At 40.7% G+C, this 23,695-nt stretch overlaps 1 protein-coding gene and 1 long non-coding RNA gene across 3 annotated transcripts; one reads left to right on the top strand and one right to left on the bottom strand.

The window, feature by feature from the left end:
- Window positions 1-1,408: 1,408 nt before the first annotated feature.
- Window positions 1,409-20,666, bottom strand: LOC147325245 (sodium- and chloride-dependent GABA transporter 3-like). The gene is made up of 14 exons (XM_086299674.1): window positions 20,521-20,666; window positions 18,977-19,111; window positions 18,342-18,479; window positions 16,184-16,295; window positions 15,934-16,066; window positions 13,574-13,708; window positions 13,280-13,383; window positions 11,414-11,538; window positions 11,176-11,288; window positions 9,173-9,310; window positions 8,971-9,073; window positions 6,387-6,487; window positions 3,327-3,497; window positions 1,409-1,589 (listed from the first exon to the last, which is right to left on the bottom strand). Exons 1-14 carry the CDS (start codon window positions 20,654-20,656, stop codon window positions 1,488-1,490), a joined length of 1,746 nt encoding a protein of 581 aa, XP_086155800.1. The 5' UTR covers window positions 20,657-20,666; the 3' UTR covers window positions 1,409-1,487.
- LOC147325244 (uncharacterized) lies at window positions 12,316-20,974 on the top strand. 2 transcript variants are annotated; one of them, XR_015130307.1, is made up of 5 exons: window positions 12,316-12,847; window positions 13,310-13,405; window positions 14,694-14,759; window positions 15,932-16,088; window positions 17,480-20,974. It is a non-coding gene; the product is annotated as an uncharacterized LOC147325244 (long non-coding RNA). The 2 variants fall into 2 exon arrangements; XR_015130306.1 differs by having other exon boundaries at window positions 14,694-16,088.
- Window positions 20,975-23,695: the final 2,721 nt, after the last annotated feature.

The following is a 23,695-nucleotide window of genomic DNA, read 5'->3' as shown; positions in this document are numbered from 1 at the left end:
TGCACATGGTATGTGCAGCACCACATTCTGCTGGCCCCTAGGTTGAAGTCAGAGCGGTTCAGTGACATAAGAAGAGGCAGCAGTTGCTGAGACACCTCAAGAGAATTTGCTGCAGAAACTATTTTTCACTAAAAAAAAAAAATATGCCAATTAAATATTTACTGGGCTGGTATTTCTCATCTCTGTGAACTAGACAAAGATTCAGGAATGTAAATTAATTGATGTTAAGGTAAATCCACTTCCAGTGTTCTAATGTGTAATAAGTAGGGATGGGTACCGGTATGGCACCGGTTCTGACATAAACGGAAAAGCAAGACCGAAAAGCAGCGCACATTTCAGTGCTTTATTTTTTCCTGAGATGTGATACACTTTAGATTCTAGCCAATCATTTTACCTTTGAAAGCATAGTAGGCAGGTCCAGGTACGTACGTTCTTTTAGAGCAGAGCTACAGATTAAAAATGTCCAAGGCGAAGCGGTCACAAGTCTGGCTGTACTTCACAGCAAAAGATGCAAACAGCAGCCTGCAACAAGTGCTTTAAGCTGATACTATGATACTGTGCAAAGGAGGTAACTCCTCAAATCTGATGAAACACCTGGCGACGCATAACGTTTTTTTAAAAGCCGAGAAATGCGCCGTATTTGATAGCTTGCTGCGAGACCTCACACCGAGCACATCTACTGCGGGTGTGGTGCCTGTTATCGGACCGGAGTTAGCAACATCCCCCAAAAACACGAAGAGTAGAGTCCTGGCCCCTAGCCCTGCCAGTGTAGCAGAAATGATGATGGATGTTGATCGCAGCAGCCGTTCTTCTCTGCGTGAGTAGCTTCATGTTGTTCGTGTGTAATTTACGTTGAGTAGGCTAACCACGTTATTACATTAATGCATGTAAGGTGAACTAGCAAACATCATCATAGCTACATGCGGCTGTCTTCTTGTTTGATGGCAGATACTCCCTTCACCCCGGCCAAAAAGGCTAAAATGACCAAAGAAAAAGTGGAAAACAGTTAAACATGAGAGGTTTTTGGACAAAGTTTGTGTTTTTTCCATCGATTAAGCACTGCTTCCAGCCAAGAGTGATGCCATAAATCCCCTATAGCTGCAGAAAAGGCTAACATTGTTATCTTTTTACAAAAAAACAGCTGAACATGAGAGGTTTTTGGACCAATTTTGTGTTCTCCATTCTTTAAGCACCAGTTTGAGCACCGTTTAAGCACCGGCACTGTTTCAAAAGTACCGGTTTGGTACTGGTATCGGATAAAACCTAAACGATACCCATCCCTAGTAATAAGTGCCAAAAAGACAGTCATCAGACTTTCCCCTCATTATTAAAGAAGGTGCTGCAAGTGCTATTACAAGGGTAAATGACCAAGACGCAGATTTATCTGAGCACTCAAATGTCAAAGCTTTATTTTCTAGTAATATTTATTAAGTAAAGAATATGAATACATAGATTAATATGTTGTCCATCAGAAATACTCTCTCTACTCAGATCTCAGTAAGTGACACTGCTTTAATCTCTAATTCATTTTGGATATCTTCTGGTCTCACCGTGGGGGCATCAACAGGGCTCCAGATATCGATCACAAGCTGTTGGGGAAAATAAAAATGACAACCAGACAAAGAGAAAGATGGTCAAAGAGATGTAAAATATAGAAAACGATGTTGATTTCTGGCAGGACAAGCATGAAAACAATGAAGCAGGTGAAGCTCACTGATGAAAACTGTCAGTGATGGCATGAACATGGAAGCAGACTGTGACCCTGGAGGGGAGGGAGATACAGAAATGGGAACCATCCATTATTAACTGGGTGCAATTATGGAAATGTCAAAGCAAATGCTTTCATACTCTTACTGGGGACTCAAGCCAATCTTTAGATTTTAAGTCACACTGTCTTATTGACAAGGACCGAAGCACTGATCTTTCAATTCAATTTTTCAATTCAATGTTATTTATATGCGCAACAACAACAGTTGCCTGAACAACACGTTCTCCCGCCTAGGGAGTGAGAATGGTCTGGCCTGAAACAACATGCTCTATCTTCTGAGCCAAAGCCACCTGAGAAGGCACTGCTCAGTGAAAGTGTGCAAAATGGCTACAGCATGAAAGCCCAGGCAGTATTTGTCTCAAGCTGGTACTTTGTTGTGCACAAATCCTGTGTTAGATGTCAGATTTTGCATCCAGTTTTGTATTTGTAAAGTTCCATAAATAAGAAAAGGCTGTAAATGGCAATTGGTTCTTAAACTTTTCTACTCTACCTGAGCACAACAGGGCCAACAAGCACTTGTCTCATTCACCAATTCACACAAGCACTTTTTTCTATGCTTTTTCTACACATGGGCTTTCTATCTAACATTCACACACATTCACACTCTAATGGATGCATTGGGGAGCAACTTGGACTTAGTATCTTGCCCAAGAATATTTAGCATGCAGACCAGAGGAGCCAGGGATTGAACCAGCAACCTTACATGTAGTAGATGATCTACAACCCGACCCTAACCCCAGCTATAAGCTTTAAATTAGCAGTTTGCATCACAGGGGCTGTGATGGACAGGTTCAGTTTTCAGTGTTAAACTGAGGCACACCATGGTGGCAACATAAGTATTGTTTTAAAGCATATTTGTGCACTAAATCATACTTGTTATTAACCTCTGGCTCTCTTCCACAGCATGTCTTTATCCTGTTTTCCTTCTCTCACCCAAACCAGTCGCAGCAGATGGCCCCGCCCCTCCCTGAGCCTGGTTCTGCCGGAGGTTTCTTCCTGTTAAAGGGGGAGTTTTTCCTTCCCACTGTCGCCAAAGTGAATGCTCATTGGGGCTCGCATGATTGTTGGGTTTTTCTCTGTGTGTGTTACTGTTGGATCTACCTTACAATATAAAGCGCCTTGAGGCGACTGTTGTTGTGGTTTGGCGCTATATAAATAAAATTTAATTTAATTGTTTATTTTTTAATCATAAAACGTATTTGACATTATACAACAGATTAATGAGTACAGAGGGATCAGAACTAGAACTTGCTTTAGAAGACACCAATTTTTATGACTTCTTGAACATTAAAGTAATCCACTGTCAGTTGTTAATTGTCGTAGGCTGTGGCATCACTTCAAAGTGATAAATCACACTGGGCCCCTTCTTCCTTTGGGCAAGTCACAATGAATACCTGCACCCATGAAATGAAATGATTTGCTAGTGATTATGCCTTTTTCCTCAAATGTGACTTTGGACAGAGATGTTATCAGAAGGTTTTTCTTTTATTAGTTTATGTTGAAAGTTTCATAAATATATCGCCGGAAAGAAAAGTCAGAATTGTATCAGTGCTGTTACCTTTCTGAGGGGGTCCTTGCTGAGGCAGATCTTGCTAACAGCCCAGATGGGTGCTACAACCACAGAGGAGAGGGCCATGACCCAGCCCAGATGGTAGGCCCAGTTTGGGTACATGTAGCCTTCGTTGGATGTCAGGGGCTGGTAGTCCAGAAAGAAGCCGACGAAGCAAACCTTTAAGGAAGTAATAGAAGAATAAACAGGCAGCACTAATATCATCAAGCATATGAACAGATAGTATAGAAGAATTGTTTCCTTAGCAACCAACATGTGCAACTTTTCATTCAGAAATGACACTGTTTTTAATCATGATTTTTCCTTTACTTCTTTATCTTTTAATTAAATGTTCTTTCGTTTTTAACATGCTACTATACTAGTTGTATGCATGCAGTCATATGGTTCTCCATCTTAAATGTTAAGCCTGAGGACAAGATGACTTTGGGCCTCTGAGCAACAGTCAGTCACCATCTTCTGACATCATCTCTGCCTCACGAGTAGCTTGATATTAAGAATGTGACAATTGTAGTTCCTCTCCTGAAAATCTCTGTGTGGTGGCTCTTGATGCTCTGTCACCAGCCCTCTCGGCTGCGATCCTTCCTGTGTTTTGTACACCTTTTCCTAATATACTTTCCCTTTCCAGTCAAATTTCCATGAATACAGCAAACTGTGAACAGCCAGCATTTTTAGCACTGATCTTCTGGGGTTTACCCTGCTCTGTGTGCTGGACAGAGAGAAACATGCTATACATGCTGTTTGAACACCAATTTACTCAAAGTCAAAATGTAATGTTCTAATATAATGAAATAGTGAGTTCCTGATTTTTATTAGCTATGAGCCCAAATCATCAAAATGAAACATTCAAGACACAAATGGTCCTTTTTTTGAATGTTACAAGCTGGCTTATCAGTTCCATCATTCTTTGTCTTATCTCCAGGTTTACAGCTGCTGGTGAACAGCAGCTCTTGTGTTGCTCGTGCAGCAAATCCACAAAAAGTCTCACGTGTTCTTTATACAAATTCTACTTAAATTACAAATATAATATTATATTTTGTCTATTACCCTGCAATGTGTTATACACTGAACTGATCCAAAGGCAATCTGTTAGGATGCCTGGGTCGTTGACCCAGTGTTTTGAGTTTATTATATTATTTATCATTTCTGGTCTTTGTTAGAGTTCTGTCTTATGGTTTATGTCTCTGTGTAATCCTCAGTTGCTACATCCCCGTGTCCAGTCAGTGTCTGTGTCTGCCCTGGTCCCACGTCTCTGTTCCCTCTGTTGTAGTGCCTGCCTGTGAGTCTGTGTCTGTAAGCTCAGTCTGTGTTATGTTTCCTGTTTTACTTTGAAAGTCCATGTCTTATGTAAATGCGTCTGGTTTTGCTTTCTTTGTCTCATTAGGCCTGATTTGCCCCAGCTGTGTTTCCATCCTGTTACCTATTCCCTGATTGCTCCCTCTGTGTATTTAACCCTTTAGAGCTGGTCGGAGCGGGCACGCTCTGTTTTACGTAACTATTTTTAAATCCCTGTAGCACTGCAACCACGTAAGGTAGCGCAATAATTTTTTTTGCATATGAAACCGGAGGAGTTGTACTTACATCTTATGCCATCAGCTTGTCCTAGGTCACCGTTTCCTTCCACATATAGCTTTGCAAAAACTGCATAAAAAGCACTTGCAGCAGCAAAAACATAATATTCCAGAAACAGGCTTTGCCGATCCATCAGCTGTTCATAACACTTCCTACGTCCATCAGCGTGAACTATCGCATGTCCGCCATGACCTGCCCGAAACCGGAAGTGACGTCATTTTGCGTAAATGTAGTTTTTTACCATCAGGGCCTCATGAGCCTATACTTGTTTTTAAAAGTTATGTTTGACTTTATGACTTTCTGTGTCGTTTCTGGGATGCTTAGGACTCAAATTGCACTGCTGGAAATAATTTATTTTGATGCACATGCTGCTTTTTTGCAAATTTGCACTATAATATAGATTTTCGTTTTTCCTGTAGTATATGAAAATTGGTGTATTTCAAAAATAAAACTATGAAGACACTTAAAATAAATTTCCTGTGGTAGGAAACTAGTTTGTGCAACTTTTTTGTATTTACAGTTTTGAGGGATAAGCCTCTTAAGTTTCTTTAACTAGAAATATATGTTAAAAAAAACCAAAACGATTTTAATTTTTTTTGTAGTTTATTGCGGGTTTTTTGCAATTTATGTAATTACTATGCACTTAATGCATACATATTATTAAAATTTGGGCTATAATGGTTGTACTGATGTTTCGAGTTTACGTTCCGTCTCCGAGTGTCTGCACATTGGGTCCTCCTACTACCACTCCTGCCTGCACACAGCCTACACTTAACACAATCTATGTTACCGGGATTAAAATTTTCACAATCTAGGTTCCAGCACTAAAAGAAAATCATTACTGGACAATATGTGCCAGTTAGAAACACCACATTTGGACAAACCTCAGACATGATTGTTTTGATAACAATAAAATCTGTAGAAACACCAACCAAACCAAAATTATTTGATTTGCTTTACTCATTTTCACATCACATGCCGACAGTTATTGCATAAAACTGCACAGCTGAGGTCCACTGTGGGAGTGCAAATTTTGGCTTCCAGCTATTTATAGCATTGTTGAGACAACAGAGGGTAGTACATGAGATTTGTAATCAGTCCTAACTTCTCTGAGACACAAACTAGACATGTTTCCTAAGTTCATCAATGGCACAAAATCAAATTCTTCCTGACTGGCAGCGTTGGGACCATCTTCATCTTCACAGCTGTTGCCACTAAAACCTTTAAATGAACTACAACTCAAAGCAGCTGAACCTCTGTCTAATGATGTAGCACTGCTCAGTGAACAATGCAAACAGACACACTCCTGGACCATGTTGTCTAGTATACAGGCACTGTGCAATAAACCATGGCTAGATCACCCTTAAAACGACAGGCTTTGCCTTCTGTAACATCTATCCTGAATCAGCTGCAAATAAATGTTTTAATAAGTAGCTTAAAAAATGTCACTCCTGCAGATCTTAACAATGTGTAACTCACCACAGAGATCAGGGGGGTGAAGTAACGCCAGCACAGCTTGAAGAATACCGATGGCCTGTGTCCTGTCATATCTTCAACTACATCGCACATCCGTTCAGCCCCTGAATGACGTACAAAACAATTCTTAAACTAAACTTTAATTCTTTAAAACTTTTACAAGTAAGAGCATGTATTGGAATTATGACAGTGAAACTAAAAGTAAATTTATCAAAAAGGATCCTTTTGCAGTTTCCCTTATGCAGTTTTGCTGTATGTTAAAGCAATTGTAGAGAAATGTATTGGTATAACATATTACATTATATCATATTATATTATATTACCTACCAAAGGACTTTATGTACAGTTAGGTCCAAAGGTTTTGGACAGTAACACGTTGTTTTATTTTGTGTTTTCCTCTGTATGCAAACACTGTGGACTGTAAGTCAAACAAGATGTGATTGAAGAAGTGCAAACTTAATTTAACTAATTTGAATTGACTCTTTAGGATTTGCTGCCATTTGTATACAAAGCCCAGTTACGTTCAAAGGTTCCAAAATACAACCCCCAAGTCCAAAAAAGTTGGAAGTCTGTGTAAAATGAAAAAAAAAAAAGAATGCAATGATTCCTTATCATTCATTCATTCCTTGAGATTTTTACATGTGTTGAGGAAGTAACCTTGACTTTTCTCGTTTCCTTCAGTTCCTTGTCAACTTCTCACCTGGTTTTATTACAACCCCGGAAGATTATGTTTGCACAGCTCCCTTAAATAAGGCAGCCTCTATTAAACCTATTTCACTCTGCCCTGCTGACATTGTGTGTTCTCTCTGACTCCCTGAGTATAAATCTGTGGAGCTGAGGATCTCCTCCTGTGCCCTTTCATTAACTCCCATTATTTACTGTTTAACCAATAGACCTTTAAAAACTGTCTGCTGCTCTTTGCTTCTGCTCACTGGGAATGTTATTTGTCTCATTATCACAAGTACAATAGTAAAAGCTTGATAGCATAAGAGTCTGGGTGCTGAATTGGCCTGCATGCAGTTCAGACCTCTGACTTAATAAAAACATTTGGAGCATCATGAAATGAAAACTAACAAAGAAGGGCCACGACTGTAGAGACGCTACAATCCTCTATCAGCAGCAGTCCTCTAATAAAAGTGCAGCAGCTGCTCTCCTCAGTTTAAACATGTTTTCAGTATTCTGTTGTGAGTTAAATGTGGGCTTATGAGATTTTTAGGTGCAAACTTTCTGGAACACTGTGTAAATAGAAAGAGACCAAATTGTGTTTCCTCACTTGAAATACTCCATTAGATCTTTATTGTGGACAACATCAGTTGCTGTTTTTGGGTTTAGATGAGGTGACAAAAGGCAAAAATGAACAAAAAGAAAAATTGTTTTTTAATTTCTTACTATGTGCTATTATTTTAATTGCATGTTTTTTCTTTTTCTTGAGGAATATCCCACTTATTTACCTTGAGAAACTTTTGGGTTGCTCTCTTTGCTCAGTGTTGCAGCATTAGTCTAAATGTGAGCAGAGTACAGGCCTGCAACAGTTCATCCTGCTGCTTCTATCAGGAGCCACATCACCAACAAACACCAGTGACCCACTTCCACTGGCAGCCATACACCCCCTTCCATAACAATGCCTCATGAGTGTTGTTGCCTTGGTTAAATGTTGTGAAAACATTTTTCTTGTCTGTCAGTTACGCACGTTCTTTTGATCCAGTGAAAAAGGAAGACTGTTTATAATACTGGCTATACTTCTTAAACAGTTAATACAGTGCTTTTGTTAACCCCCTTGAGTTAAAGATGAAAATCTGCACTTCAATCACATCTTGATTGCTTGATTTAAAATCCACCACAGTGGAGTACAAAGACGCAATATCACAAAAACTGCATCACTGTTCAAAAATATGTGGTCTTGACTATAACAGGCTCCTTGATGCAGTTCATGAGCCTTTAAAGGTTTGAAATAAGAATTATTAATAAATGTTTTCAGTACCAAAGCCTTCTTTAGGTTCTGTAAACGAACTATAGCTTTAGATTGACCACACTGACATGACAGTGGTATTTAATTTTTACTCTCACTCTCAAAATCAGAATATGTTTGTCCCCAAAAGAAAGATTCTCCTAAACTATAATTTAAAGCCAAAAACCTCAGTGAAGACTGAGGTGTTTAATTTAATGCTAACTCTGGTTACCTATTTACAATTTAAATCCAGCCCTTTGTGTATTTTCTGCCTCCTGATAACAAATGGTAAATGGCCTGTATTTATATAGCGCTTTTACTAGTCCCTAAGAACCCCAAAGCACTTTACATATCCAGTCATCCACCCACACATTCACACACTGGTGATGGCAAGCTACATTGTAGCCACAGCCACCCTGGGGCGCACTGACAGAGGCGAGGCTGCCAGACACTGGCGCCACCGGGCCCTCTGACCACCACCAGTAGGCAACGGGTGAAGTGTCTTGCCCAAGGACACAACGACCGAGACTGTCCAAGCCGGGGCTCGAACCGGCAACCTTCTGATTACAAGGCGAACTCCCAACTCTTGAGCCACGATCGCCCCAAACAAAGGCTAATAGCGAGGAATTCAGGACTTACCGAAGCCCCAGCCAACAGCCCCACATTGGAGCAGACCCACGAATAATATACACGCTCCATTAGCAGCATAGTGGTCGGTTAGCTGGAACAGATAGACTCCTCCCTGGACAACAGACCACAGTGACATAGTGTACATATACACTGAAAGGTGTATTTCGACTCCTATGTAAATCTGTTGCATGTTAGCTGTCCTGTGCTGTACCTGAGTGGTGAGGGAGATCTGTATGATGAAGCAGACTAAGCAGAAGACTATGAGGAAGACTTCTCTGCGCCAAGGTCTGCGCATCTGTCCTGGGAACATGTCAATCACTGATGATGTTATAGTCTCCAAGCCTGTAAACTAGCACACACACACAGGGTTGAAAAAAAAACATTATAAATGACAATGAAGGAGAATAAAGTCAAGGATGGTTTTTCTTCTTTATGGGTCAAGACAACAATGAAAGAGAATACAGTTTAGATCCACGGGCATGAGAGCCATTGTAATTTGGGGCTTTTAATCATTTCTTGAGCTTTTGTTTTTCCAGGATCGAATGATTGTACAGCATACATCTTTAATGACTTCAAAGATTCATTTTGGATTTTCTTTAATGCACACTGAGTCAAAAGTATACATATACATACATCCCTACTAATATTTAATGAAATGTCCCTTAGCATGTTGCACCATGTTCAGGTCCTTTTGCTCGCCATCAGCAAGCTTCTGTCATAATGCTGGCTGGATATTCAATCACTCTTCTTTTCTTCACACTTGTAAACACGAGGTCTTACTTTAGTAGTGGAAGAGAAATGACGAATGATACCAGAAGGTTTCAGGTGAAGGAGCCCTACATGCTTAAAAATGCCCACAAAAATGATGGTGTTTAACAAACACTCAGCTAATTACAGCACTGGGAAGCTGCTGAGCTCAGATGCATGGTAACAACATCTCAACAGAACACTACTGGTGTCTGAACTACAGAAGTCATATTGTGTCTGTATGGCACCTCCTAAACTCAGCTGTCATTCCTCTCAACCCTGTTACTACAGAAGGATTTCGGATTTGTATGGATACTGTCTGAACTGCATTGGAACAAGAAAAATTAAATACATGTGCATCCACTGTCACAAGCTCTGACAGTAAACCACAGTTCAGTTTGTATATTGTTGCATTATCAGTTCTGGACAAAATAATAAGAGAGAGACCAAAGTGTTTCATTTCTAAGGTTTTAGGTATCAGAACATAGGAAAAGTTATCCGGTGCTTGACGGGAATCGAAATAACATAAATACAACCTCAGAAGAACGACACAGCATGAAACACAGTGTAATAATTTATTTAACAAAAACTAAGTGGACCCCATAACAAGTTAGCTTTTGGAACATCTTTGGCAATTGAAGTAATTTTTTTTTACGTATGACTTTATTAGTCTCAGATCGTTGTGGACGAATTCTGGCCCAGTCTTTTTACAGCAGGTCAGCTCATTGAGGTTTACATTCATTTATGCAAAAGTGTCTTAAAGTCCAACCACTGGTTAGGGGCAAGGTGCTCCGTTTTGTTTTTGTTGAACTGATAATTACATGGTATAATCTCTAAAAATCTTGCTCATGATAATTTTAGATCCTGGTAAGGACCAGATAATATTGCCTGGTTCTGCCGGAGGTTTCTTCCTGTTAAAAGGGAGTTTTTCCTTCCCACTGTCGCCAAAGTGCTTGCTCATAGGGGATCATTCGATTGTTGGGTTTTTCTCTGTATGTATTATTGTAGGGCCTACCTTACAATATAAAGCGCCTTGAGGCGACTGTTGTTGTGATTTGGCGCTTTATAAATAAAATTGAATTGAATTGACTTGAACAATTTTTTTGTGTCCTGATACATAAAACCTTTTTTAGACCCTTTGCCACATGTCTTCCTCTTTCTGCCTCCTTTCCTGTCAAGTCTTCACTGTACTTATCTAATCAAGCCAGAAAAGGGCCCCTTTTTAAAGTATCCATTTAGTTTACTATGACAACTAAATATGTAGGTAGAATAAGAGGGTGAGGAAAAAAAATAAAACAGGATTTTTAGGAGTTTCATAAGTCAGTGTGATGTTATGAAGTGCTCTTTAAGTGGTGTCATTATTCAAACAAGAAAATCCTGAGTAGCAAAGTATGAGCAGCGGTGACAAGTCTTGGTAAGTTAAACAAAAAGATTTTGGGGGAATAGCATGTGAGAGTTTTACCTTACCACTGTATCAATCCCCAACAAAATGAGCATTAAGAAGAAGCATGCTGCCCACAGCTGAGGAACTGGCATCATGGCTGCAGCCTGAGGAAATGCAATGAATGCCAGCCCAGGGCCTGGGAGCACATGAGAGTCATTCACATATCTGTCGCCTCTGTTTGACTTGTATCATATCGTTTGCAACAAATTTGTGACAGTTAAGATAAAATACAAAATTTCTAAATACAAAAGCTTCTCCTACCTGATTCCACCACCATGTTAATAGGAATTCCCTGTTTATAGGCCATGAAGCCCAGAGCTGAGAAAACCGTGAACCCGGCAACAAAGCTGGTGGTACTATTCAGCGCACACAACCACAGACTGTCCCTGAGCACGCACACACACACACACACACACACACACACACACACACACACACAGTGTAAGAGTATTTGATGACAGTGGTCACTTCACTGTCCCTCAAAAAAAGGGACAGGTTGACGCTTCCTACAGTGTAGCAATCCATAAGCGTCTGTGAGTTGAGAAGCAGCTGCTGGAGAGGAATGTTGTCCCATTCTTGTCTGATACAGCATCCTTTCTGTTCAGCAATCCTGGCTCTGCTTTGTCCTGTTTTTATTTAGAGATGCTCTAAATGTTTTCAGCTGGTCAAAAGTGTGGACTGCAGGCAGGCCAGTTCTACTATCAAGCCATTGTGTTGGAATAGCAGCATTATGCAGTTTATTATTGCATTGCTGAAATATGCACAGTCTTCTCTGAAGAAGACTTGACCTGGACGGTAGCATGATATACACCTACATCTCATTTGTCTTTCTATGTACAACATGAACTGTATTGAAACCCAGATTCTGTGCAGCAAAGCATTTGCCGAAGGTAACATTAAGTGCGGTGCTCATGTAGTGAACCACTGGCTCCGTTTATGGTCACTGGACTCTGGAGCAGTGCTACCATGTTCCAACAAACATCACTGCTGGGCTCATCTTTTCTTCTTTCCAAAACCATTAGAATTTTGTCTCTAGCTTAAACATTAACTGAGTTACAGTCATTCGAAGAACGCTTGTGGAATGGGCCCGTCGGCAGCTTGTGGTACACATTATTTACTTGTAACTAGGGATGGGTACCGGTGTCCAGTGCCATCATGGCACCGGTTCTGACATAAACGGTAGTAACCAGACCGAAAAGCAGCGCACATTTCGGTGCTTTATTTCGGTGCTTTTTTTTCCTGAGCTGTGATACACTTTAGATTCTAGCCAATCATTTTACGTTTCCGAGGATAGTAGGCGGGGCCAGGTACGTACGTTCTGTTAGAGCAGAGCTACAGATTAAAAATGCCCAAGGCGAAGCGGTCAAAAGTCTGGCTGTACTTCACAGCAAAATATGCAAACTCAGCAGCCTGCAACAAGTGCTTTAAGCTGATACTGTGATACTGTCAAAGGAGGTAACACCTCAAATCCGATGAAACACCTGGCGACGCATAGCGTTTTTTTTAAAAGCCCAGAAATGCGCCGTATTTGATAGCTTGCTGCGAGACCTCTCACCGAGCACATCTACTGCGGGTGGGTTGCCTGTTATGCAACATCCCCCAAAAACACGAAGAGGAGAGTCCTGGCCCCTAGCCCTGCCAGTGTAGCAGAAATGATGACGGATGATGGTGGCAGCAGCAGCCGTTCTTCTCTGCGTGAGTAGCTAATTTACGTTGAGTAGGCTAACCACGTTATTACATTAATGCATGTAAGGTGAACTAGCAAACACCATCATAGCTACATGCGGCTGTCTTCTTGTTTGATGGCAGATACTCCCTTCACCCTGGCCAAAAAGGCAAAAATGACCAAAGAAAAAGTGGAAAACAGTTAAACATGAGAGGTTTTTGGACAAAGTTTGTGTTTTTTCCATTGTTTAAGCACTGCTTCCAGCCAAGAGTGATACCATATATGCCCCATAGCTGCAGAAAAGGCTAACATTGTTATCTTTTTACAAAAAAGAGCTGAACATGAGAGGTTTTTGGACCAATTTTGTGTTCTCCATTCTTTAAGCACCGGTTTGAGCACCGTTTCAAAAGTACCGATTTGGCACCGGTATCGGATAAAACCTAAACGATACCCATCCCTACTTGTAACAGTTGTTGTGTTTTCTGTTGTAGCTGCCCAGTGTGATCAAGCTCCCTGATGAAACACCATACGAGAAGAGGACCTGAGCACAAGCATCCATCCAGACCTGATTAAAGATTAGAAAACACGTAAAGTCATCAGTACTATATCATGCAGTCACAGAGATGTTATTACTTTGCAGCACAACCGATCGCAAGTAAAAGGTTTAACTTTCCAGGATTAAAGCATTATACAATAAAACAATAAAAGTCCTTTCACAAATGCCGTATCTCGAACAAGTTCAAAGGTTTCCCCACCTGAAGCTCTGCCAGACGAGAAGGATCTGGATACAGGTAGTAGACCACGCCCTCCCAGGCACCTGGCAGTGTCAATCCCCTGACCAGCAGGATGGCCAACATCACATAAGGGAAAACAGCTGTGAAATACACCACCTGAAAGCAAACAGAAATCATTTTGTTTGGCAGAATGAGGAAATATCCTGTAGTATTTCATTTTCCCGCTTGTATCAACATTATTTTTATTCATTTGTTGAGTCATTTGTTTTTTGTTTTTTCTGTTTCCATATATTAACTGTAGAGACCTGGAGTCTGCACACAGTTTCCAGTCTCCTAACTCCCTGTTTGTTTCCTTTTTTTGTATGATACTCTCAACAATAGCAATACACTATCTCAGTCTGCTTCAAAGTTCAAGAGCAATGACCACAATCTCCCAATATGTATAAACAGGAGCAAAGAGTGTGAATGTTAGACAGAAATCACTTAGGATGTTTATCGATTACAGCAAGTCATCCAGGTCCTGAAGCAGCAAGCAGCCCCAGACCATCACACTACCACCGCCATGTTTAACTGTTGGTACAATGTTCTTTTAATGAAATGCTGTGTTAGTTTTATGTCACATGTAACAGAGTCAAACCTTTCAAAAAAGTTCAGCTTCTGTCTCATGAGTCCACAGAATATTTTCCCAAAAGTCAGTCACCAAGTTATTTTTTGGCAAATGAGCCTTTGTGTTCTTTTTGGTCAGCGGTGGTTTCTTCTTGGATTTCTCCCATGGATCCATTTCCCCCAGTCTCTTTCTTACTGTTGAATCATGAACTCTGACCTTAACTGAGACAAGTGAAGCCTGCAGTTTTTCAGATGTTTTTGTGGGTTCTTTTTTGACCTCCCAAATGAGCCTTCATTGTGCTCTTGAGGTAATTTTGGATGGAAGGCAGCTCCTGGGAAGATTCACCACTGTTCCAAGTTTTCTCAGTATTCGGTTAATTGGTTTCACCATGGTAACTAAGGCCTTAGCAATGGCTTTGTAAACTTTTTCCAGACTTATAGATGTCAGTGTCTGTGAGCTCAGGTGTTTCTTAGATTGTGGCATGATGCGTTGGTTTTGGAGATTTTTTATAGTCTATGTCATTTTATCAAACAGGTGATTCATCGGGCGTGGGAATAATCAGAACGAGCGGGGCACAATAACTTTTCCACACAGGGCCAGGTAGGTTTGAGAGCTTTTTCCCCTTTAATAAATGAAATAATCATTTATACACTGCATTTTCTATTTACTCTGGTTATCTTTGTCTAATAATAAGACTTGTTTGATGATCTGAAAGATTGATTGATTTATTGATACATCCATAGTCATGTCAATAATACCACCATTAACAAGACACTACACTACGGGTGAACAAAAAGATGAAGCACCTGCTGAGGGACTAGATTCTGGATTTTGGGAGAGGAATGTCGTCCCGTTCTTGTCTTATACAGGAGTCTAGCTGCTCAGCATTCTTGAGTCCACTTTGTAATGTTTGTTTTTCTTTTGTGAGGAAATGTTTTTAGTTGGTGAAAGGTCTGGACTGCCGGCAGGCGAGTTCAACACCCAGGCTCTTCTGCTACAAAGTCATGCTGGTGTAGTAGATGCCACACACAGTTTAGTATTGTCTTGCTGCTCAGAACAATGCAGCGTCCATGTTTTCCAAAAAGAATTTCCGTTTAGAATTCGTCTGACCACAGAACAGTTTTCCACTTCTCTTCAGTCCATTTTAAATCAACTTTAACAGAGAGAAGATAACAGGGTGTCTGGATCATGTTCACAGTGCATTGTTTGACACGAAACACAAGGGGCGTGTCAGGAGGTGGAGCAGGTCATCTACTAATTGGAAAATGGATGGTCTGATTCCCAGATACTCTGGTCTATATACAAGTATCCTTGCTACAGATATACCAATATCCTAGATACTGAACCCCAAGTTGCTCTCCGATAAGTTTATCAGTGTGAATATTAAATAGAAAGCACTTCTTTAAAAATGCTTGTATGTGAAAAAGGGATGTTGTATAAAGCACTCTGAGTGCTCAAATAGAGTAGAAAACGCTATATAGAAAACATTTACCACAATCCTAGAGAGTGAGAGGCCATGAAAGTGAAAATCTTCCACTCCTTGGGAGCGGAGGAGTACCAATGGCCAATTTATAAGAACAAGATGGTTTGAAACCTGTTACGATGTTGGTTTGGATACAGTGGCATTGACAAAAAGACAGGAGGACATCTGGACAACTCCCAGTGAAAATCGTATGTATGTATCTCAAATGGCTCTTCTCTGTTTTCTTCCTCTGACAAACTTTGCCCATTCTGCAGAAAATTTTCATAGTATAGGTTTTTCATCTTTACAGACCTTTCCTGCTGAGCGGACGCCTTTCCAGATGCTGAAGTAGCAGGCCACCCAGCAGGCCAGGAGGCAAAGCAGCACCTCCCATTTTACTGCACCAGGCTCCTCTATTCCTGCGGATATGGACAACACTTGTCTCCTGTGGAGAGTAAACAGAGATGGTTAGCTATGCATAAATATTTAACAAGAACATAGTGTAGTTCTGATTAAATGAGCTGCAATGTAATGTGAAAAAAAGTAAAAATAGCTGACTCACTCCCAGAACTCTGAGACTGAAGATTTTGTGAGATTTCCCAGTTTCCAGTCTATTGTCGCGTTGCCACTGTGTACTGCAGTCTGGTTTGCAGAGGTGATGTCCACACATCTATCTGTGGACATCAGTTCAGAGATGTAATGGTTAGTTCCTCTGTTTGAATGTAACATTGGTGAATAAAAGAGTGATGGGTGTTTTTGAATCTGGACAAAACAACAAAAACCATATATTTGTTTGTTTCAAGACACTGGCTGCAACACAGCGCAAATATGTATTTATATTCACATCAAACTTAAGGAATCAGTTACAAGTGATTGAAATGTAATGTGAAGTATCCACTTCAATCCATAAGTATTTGGACAGCGACAAAGTCTTTTGCCTTTGTACATGGCTGCTGTTAAATCAAACAAGATTGGAGGGCAGATTTTAAACTCTTCCCAAGAGATACTTTGACAAAAGTTCTGTAAGAGCTAGGCATCGAACCATCGGCCTTCTGACAACCTGCTCTTTCTCCACAGCAGCAGCCACCCAAAAAACCCCTATAATCAGTGAATTAGTGCAACATTTAGTTGAATCTGAACAGAGGATATCTGGTAATGTCTATTTTGACCCTGCTGTCCTTGACAGTAATCAAAGTGTTTACAAGGTGTAAAGGTTTACGCCTTGTTGTAAACCCTCCAGGTTTACAGCATGGTGTGCCGGTGCATTCCTACTTTTTAAGAATGTATACGAGTGGGTCACTACTGAAGGTTAGGTTTGTTTTGGTTGCTCAGCCTAATGCTGGCCTCATTGACTTGTGTCAGCATCCCTTTTCTCGTTTTGAGAGTGCCAGTGAACAGCTACCAAACGCCAGTTCAACTCCTGGAATCAGTGCCAGAAACAATTAATGTGATTCTTCCGTTAAAACCTGTGAATTAAAGCTGAAAGTCTGCACTTTAATCGTGTCTTGACACTTTGATTTAAAATCCACAGTGGTGGTGTACAGAGGCTAAATTGTAGAAATACCAACCATTTAACAATGCACTGCTTAAGCAGCTATACATACATCACTCAGTCATAACATTATGGCCACCTGCCTGATACTGTTTTGGTTGCTCTTTTATTGTCAAGCAGCTCTGACCTGGAGTCCCCCTGATGGTGTGTTGTGGTATGTGCACCAAGATGTTAGCAACAGATCCTTTAAGTCCTCTAAGTAGCAAGATGATTTGGGTATTTTGGAGGGATTTTAGCAATTTAACACTTCAAACTCTTTGTTGTGCTCCTCAGACTGTTCCTGAGCCATTTTTTGCTTTGTGACAGGGCGCCTTATCCCGCTGAATGAGACCACAGCCATCAGGGAGTACTGTTTCCATCAAAGGCTGTATGGGGTCTGCAACACTGCTTGGGTAGGTGGTTCGTATCAAGGTCAAATGTTGTCAAAGATTCCCGAGGTAAGCGAGGCAGATGCACCTGGCCATCCACTTGATGTAAAAGAAATTGTAATTCATCAGACCATGCAACCTTCTACCATTGCTCTGTGGTCCAGTTCTAATGCAGACTTGTGCCCATTGTTGGTGCTTTAAGTGGTGGACAGGGGTCAGTATGGGCGCCCAGACTGGTCTGCAGCTATGCAGCCTCATACACAACAAACTGTGATGCTCTATGTTTTCTGACACCTTTCTGTGAGAACTAGAATTAACTTTTTGGGTGCAGTTTGACCTGCCAGCTTTCACTCCTCTCATGCATCAGTGAGCCTTGGCCACCCGTGATCCTGTCACTGATTCACTACTGTTCCTTTCCAGGCAGATTTTTTTTTCTGCTTCTAACGTGTTTACTTTGAGGAAAAAATTCTGCTCTTTAACATATCCCACCATATGCCACGATGAAGAGATAATCAGTGTTATTCACTTTACCTGTCAGAGTATTATGCCTGATCAATGTTTAGCCTTAAATCAGCCCTCTAAAGCTGCCTGCACCATTCTGAGAGGATGCATTATGCTGACCCGATTAAAGTCCAATCTAACAGCTCAGTTTGCTAACACATTCAAACAGCATTGAAGCATTGAGACTTGTTCTGTGGTGAAAGGTATAGCTTGAGCATATAAATAGGCTAGCTGTTTTCCTAGCTGTAGAGTTTGGGAGGGCATGTCAGAAAAAAAGGTGCCTGGAAAAATCATCTGACCTGTGTTCCAGGAATTGTTGCAGGTAGCCCAGGGCAGAGGGTCTCGGAAACAGTAAACAAGATAGAGAAGGGCCCAGGCCAAAACAATGCTGTAGACCCTGGAATATAGCTGGATCATGATGATAGAATAACCAGCTCCTGAAGAGAGAACGCATCCAAAAAACTAAATAAATAAATCAGTTTAAGCAGTAATATGACGGAGCACTGATATAGCTAAAAACAACAACAACATGTCAATGTTAAGCAAAATAAGAAGTAAATATGGCAGCTACATCTGCAAGTCGTAAGCCAGTGAAAGCAGGTTAAAAAATCTAAATGAAGCATATAGTATATAAATTATTGTTCAAAACCACTGTCACAAATATTTTTTGCTTATTACCACAGCCTGCAGAGAAAACTGGGACTAAGCCTCATTCTTTAATAAGTAAATGTGTTACAGCATTCATCAGTTTTATTAACACATGGCTGGTCTGGCTCAAAAAAACAAAACAAACAAACAAACTCTATTTTGCCTAAATTAACCCTAAGCTTTTTTTTGCTTTTAATATTTTTAATCTGAATTCCCATCACATACAGAACATTTTAAGATCCTCTGGATTTGTAAGTAAATATTTAAACAGAAATGATCTCATTACCCTGTGCCAGCGGGCAGAGCTTGGTCCAGCAGGTGATAGTGCCCTCCTGTGTGTACTGACCAATCACAGTTTCCAGGAGGAAGAGTGGCATGCCACACAGTACAGCAAAGAAAAGGTAAGGCAACAAGAAGGCACCTACACACACACGAACACATCAGAGACGATGAAAAAAGACAGATAACAAAAATCAAGGCAGTGCTGAAGGCAGTTAGCAAACTACTGGAGCTGCAAAACGGTGCAATGAAGAACAGAGTGCCCACGAAATTCAACAAGCTGTCCATTTCTGAGGCCTTAGAAACTGCCATACAGCCGAGAGACAGAAGGAGAATAAACTGTAGGCTGTACTCCACTGAACCATCCAAGGTGTACTCTCAGTGGTGAGGGAACAATATGAGAACAGCCCCACCGTGGCTGGAAATGGAGCAATGCTGTATGAGCATCTGGGAGAAGGACACAACCCATGACAACAATGCTCAGTGGCTAGTAGATCTAAGAGAAGACCACAGCAACCTCTCTGAACAGGGTCCAGTAAGCATCACAGTGGCAGACATCCAAGAACAGGTCTCCAGTATGAAGAGTTGGACAGCATCAGGCCCCGACATGATTCATATCTACTGGCTAAAAAAGCTGACTGCACTCCATGAGTGTATGGCAGCACAAATGAACCAGCTGCTAACCCATGAGCAGACCCAGAATGGATAACTGAAGGCCGAACAGTCCGGGTCCCCAAGGACCTCCAGAAAGGACCTGTCCCAGCTAACTACCAGCCAATAACCTGCCTCAGTACCACATGGAAGCTCCTGCCAGGCATCATAGCGGCTAAGATGAACAGGCGCATGGCTCAAGTTAATACTGAATGTGGAAAACTGCTTTTCATTTCTATTCTCAGACCACAGTGCTATCAAAAATGACTTCTATAGTCATTGTCGTTCAGTTCAAATCCTTTTGTGTTTTCTCTGCCTGTTTAAATCGGTTTGCCCTTCATATCTAGATTTTGTATCCTTAATCGATACAATTCTATATTTTTCAGTTTTATTGTGTTTGTGTTACCATATCTATTTTGTTGTTTACAGTGTTTCTTTTAATTGCCCATACCTTTTTCATGTCATTTTAAATACTATGGCTTTCTGCCATAAGGTCTTGTAAGTTTATATATTATATTGAAGTTTGTTCCCCAGTGGCAGGTAGCTCACACATCGGCCCTGACACTTTCCACATGACTGGGTAGCATTAGCAAATTATAACCAACAGCCTGTGTTGTTCATGTTTTTTGACCAAAAAAATAAATCATTTTCTCTTGTTTGTTGTAATTGGAATGAAGATCTAAGATTGGTGTGATTGTTTTTTTAAGTGGGCTGGAGCACTGTTGACTTTGGGAATGGCTGATATAACACATTGATCTGGAGTTAATTTCAAATAATACACATTTTATTTGTTACCACAATATGAAGATTTTCTCTTCTTTCCTGCTCATTTATTCATTGTAGATATAAGAAAAGCACACGCAGGCAAACAGAGGGTTATGCTCATCTGTACATACTCACCTCCACCATTCTTGTAGCAAAGGTAAGGGAATCTCCACACATTGCCCAGGCCCACCACATTGCCAGCAGATGCCAGGATATATTCTCTTTTCTTACTCCAGTGTTCCCTCTTTTCCACATTGCTCTGCATGTCCATGTTTGCTTCTCAGTTCTCTGACAAGTACTGTCTGCACACACCCTTATTTATCTGTAGAGGCAGTACTGTCTGTTTAATCAATGAAGTTTGCAGCAGCCAATCAAATATGTGATAGTTTATAGTTTTCCTCTTTTAATCCACAGCTTAAAAAGCGACAGTGAAAGTTACTGATTAAAAATGTGTGTTAGTTACACAGTAACACAACATGGGACTATGGGGCTTTTTGATTTTGCCGGAGGTTTTAAAAACATTAAAACAACTCAGATACACCACTGCCAGTGCAAGGAGAGGATTTTAAGTCAGCAGGCCAATCACAACTTGAGCCTTAAAAACATTTTGGTATTTTTGAGATTTCTCCAAAGGGTGGATGGCCTCTCAGAGATCGGGTGAGAAGTTCAGTCGTTTGCGAGGGACTCAGAGTAGAGCAGCTACTTCTCCACATTGAAAAGAGTCAGCTGGGTTACAAGAACCCACAGTGCAACTGCTGATGCCACTGTGGAGGTCCAAAAAATACCTCAGTCATAGATTTGGTCCAAGGACACATGCTTCATCAAGTAACACAAACTTTACTTTGAGAGTCTAACTGGTCTTTTTCGTTTTTTTGTTTTTAGTGCTGACATAACATGTTGACAGATGATGTGGCATGCTTCAGATCATTACCTGTTTCTCTTCCATCATTCTGATACAAGTTCATTCTGGTTTCATCTGTCCCCAAAAAATGTTTTCCAAAACTGTGCAGGCCCCTTTTAGATGTTTCTGGCAAAGTAATCTGGCCTTCCTGTTCTTGAGCGTAACCGGTGTTTGTACCCTGCTGTAAACTGTACTTTCACTCATGAAACCATCTCTTAATTGTAAATTTTAACAAAACATTTGCCTTGTATAGAGTGTTCTTGATTGTTAATTGACAATAAAACGCACATGTGAAATATTTATCTGTAATAGCACAATATGCAATGAAATAGTTCCCATTTACAGAAAGAAAACTTAAAACAAGTTTTTAAAAACAGTGAAATAAAATTGTGAAAAAAAGGCAGTCTGCATTTTTGAATTACAGTTATATCAGGTACTTCTCCATAGTAGTATTATAGAAAGCAGATTAGGGGCTGCACAGACCCAGTCTTGAGAAGACGACAGACCCAGTCTTGAGAAGACGACAATAGTGGCACGTTGTGCTGCTTGCTGGGGAACAACACACCACCAAATCAGACGGAGCACTGCCCAATCTCACATAATCCAGTGTGTCTGTCAGGTAGTCACTGACATTTCCTGTAAATGACCTGTATGCTGTACACTATCCAGCAGTGACTGGACTGTGTTAAATGCACTGAAGAAATCAAAAAGGTTATTCTCAGTGATGTGATGGAAAGGATTCTGCCCCTCTCTGTGTCAAGCTGACTTGGCTGAATAGGATCCTACAAAAATATCACGTATTGTCTTTAAATAATTTGAACACACGAGATAGTCGACTGCAGAAGCGATCTTTTGGACAGAACGTTCTCATTGTGCTCTGTGACCACAGTGGGCAGATAACATTTCTATAAATGATTCTGTGCTTCTTATTCTTCCTTATCAAAAGCCGTGCACACTGCAGTTAGGCTCTGTATTGTTGCTTGACCCTGTCACAAAGGCAAGTTAAAACTTCACAAACACAACTTGTCTGTGTTGATCGATCGATTTCAGATTCACATAATCAGCTGTTACTATGCAGACAGGAGTAAGCTCTCTTCAACAGGTAAATAACTGCTTCATCCACTCCTAAATTTAGGGGATATATGAACTGCAGAGGGCTGAGAGAGGTTTCTATTAAACCTTCAGCTAGTTTCTCCAGCAACTTCATCACACGTGAGGCAAAAGTTGAAGGGCTCATCTGTACAAGAGCCAGACAAGACGTTTCCCACAACGTTGATGGTTCAGTGGTAATAATACCCAAAGAGTTCTGGATGCATCCTGACAATCAACATCCGGGCTCAGGATTGAGCCGCTTTTCAATCACAAAGAGTGAAATTCCACCTTTCTCTGGAGCACTCAGACCCAGACGTCTCTATCTGCCAAAAAGTTATAAGCCAAGTACTATCTGAAAGTATGAGTGCAGCCATATTTCAGTGATGCATGTAGTACTCCTCTCACAGTATCTGACAGTGAATAGGCAGTTTACCTCCTTATAGTTTAGCTGTAGTTCTGCTGTCTGCTCTGAAGCTCAGTCCATGGAAAAATGTTGTCTGGTGTGACGAGTCTGCTGCTACATTTGAAATTAGTTCCTAATTAAAATTAACTAATTTAATGAGAGAGATACAGATCCAGACACTTTCCAGTGGCTAACAGGCGTTAGCAGCTGGTTTGATTAAACCAACACTTTGTGTTTTTCTTTAAGCAGCAATACCAGTCCTGGCAAAAATGATGGAATCACATTTGGAGGAGGTCATTCAGCATTTTCACTTTGCTGCAAAGACACAAACCTTTTTAAACACCTCAGCTGAACTGAGCGTACCGAAAGCAAATATCCTTGTAATAATTATTGGTGCACTTCTTCTAGATCACATAGAAGATGACTGAGTGATGAAAACAGGCAATTAGATGACCATGGGAGGCACTTTTCTCACTCCATCGATAGGAAGTACATTTGGGAGGAGGGCAGAAAAATGACTGTGCTGACCCAAATTAACTTTTTCATTTTTGTTGAGGACACTGGAAGAGTGACTCTTTGACTTCAAGGATAAATCTAGTATTGGCACGAGTGTGCACGTCACACGCACTCAGAAGTCATTTGATCCTTGGCTCGTGTGCCTTTAACTGTAAAACTAACTAAATGTGAATTTGAAAACATTGTTGTGGTTTATTTAGTCATTTAGTCGGAGTGCAAGCACGGGCTGTCCTGTGACTTCATGGCCGTCTTTGCGGTACTCTGTGCAGGTGAGAGGTTTTTAATCAACCAGAATCAGGGTCCCTGCTCTGTACCTGCAGAAAACACAATCAGTCTACCTGTAACTGAGTTCACTAGTAAGTGTTTTACTGTGCACATTAGTCAAGGATGCAGTGTAT

The sequence above is a fragment of the Aulonocara sp. 'chitande type north' Nkhata Bay genome, linkage group LG7, assembly GCF_057382095.1.
Source record: "Aulonocara sp. 'chitande type north' Nkhata Bay isolate Kocher_YH1m ecotype deep benthic linkage group LG7, A_spYH_male_GT1.1, whole genome shotgun sequence".
Classification (NCBI taxonomy): domain Eukaryota; kingdom Metazoa; phylum Chordata; class Actinopteri; order Cichliformes; family Cichlidae; genus Aulonocara; species Aulonocara sp. 'chitande type north' Nkhata Bay.
The sequence above is the reverse complement of the archived record's forward strand: the minus strand, read 5'-3'. Positions and strand labels throughout refer to the sequence as shown.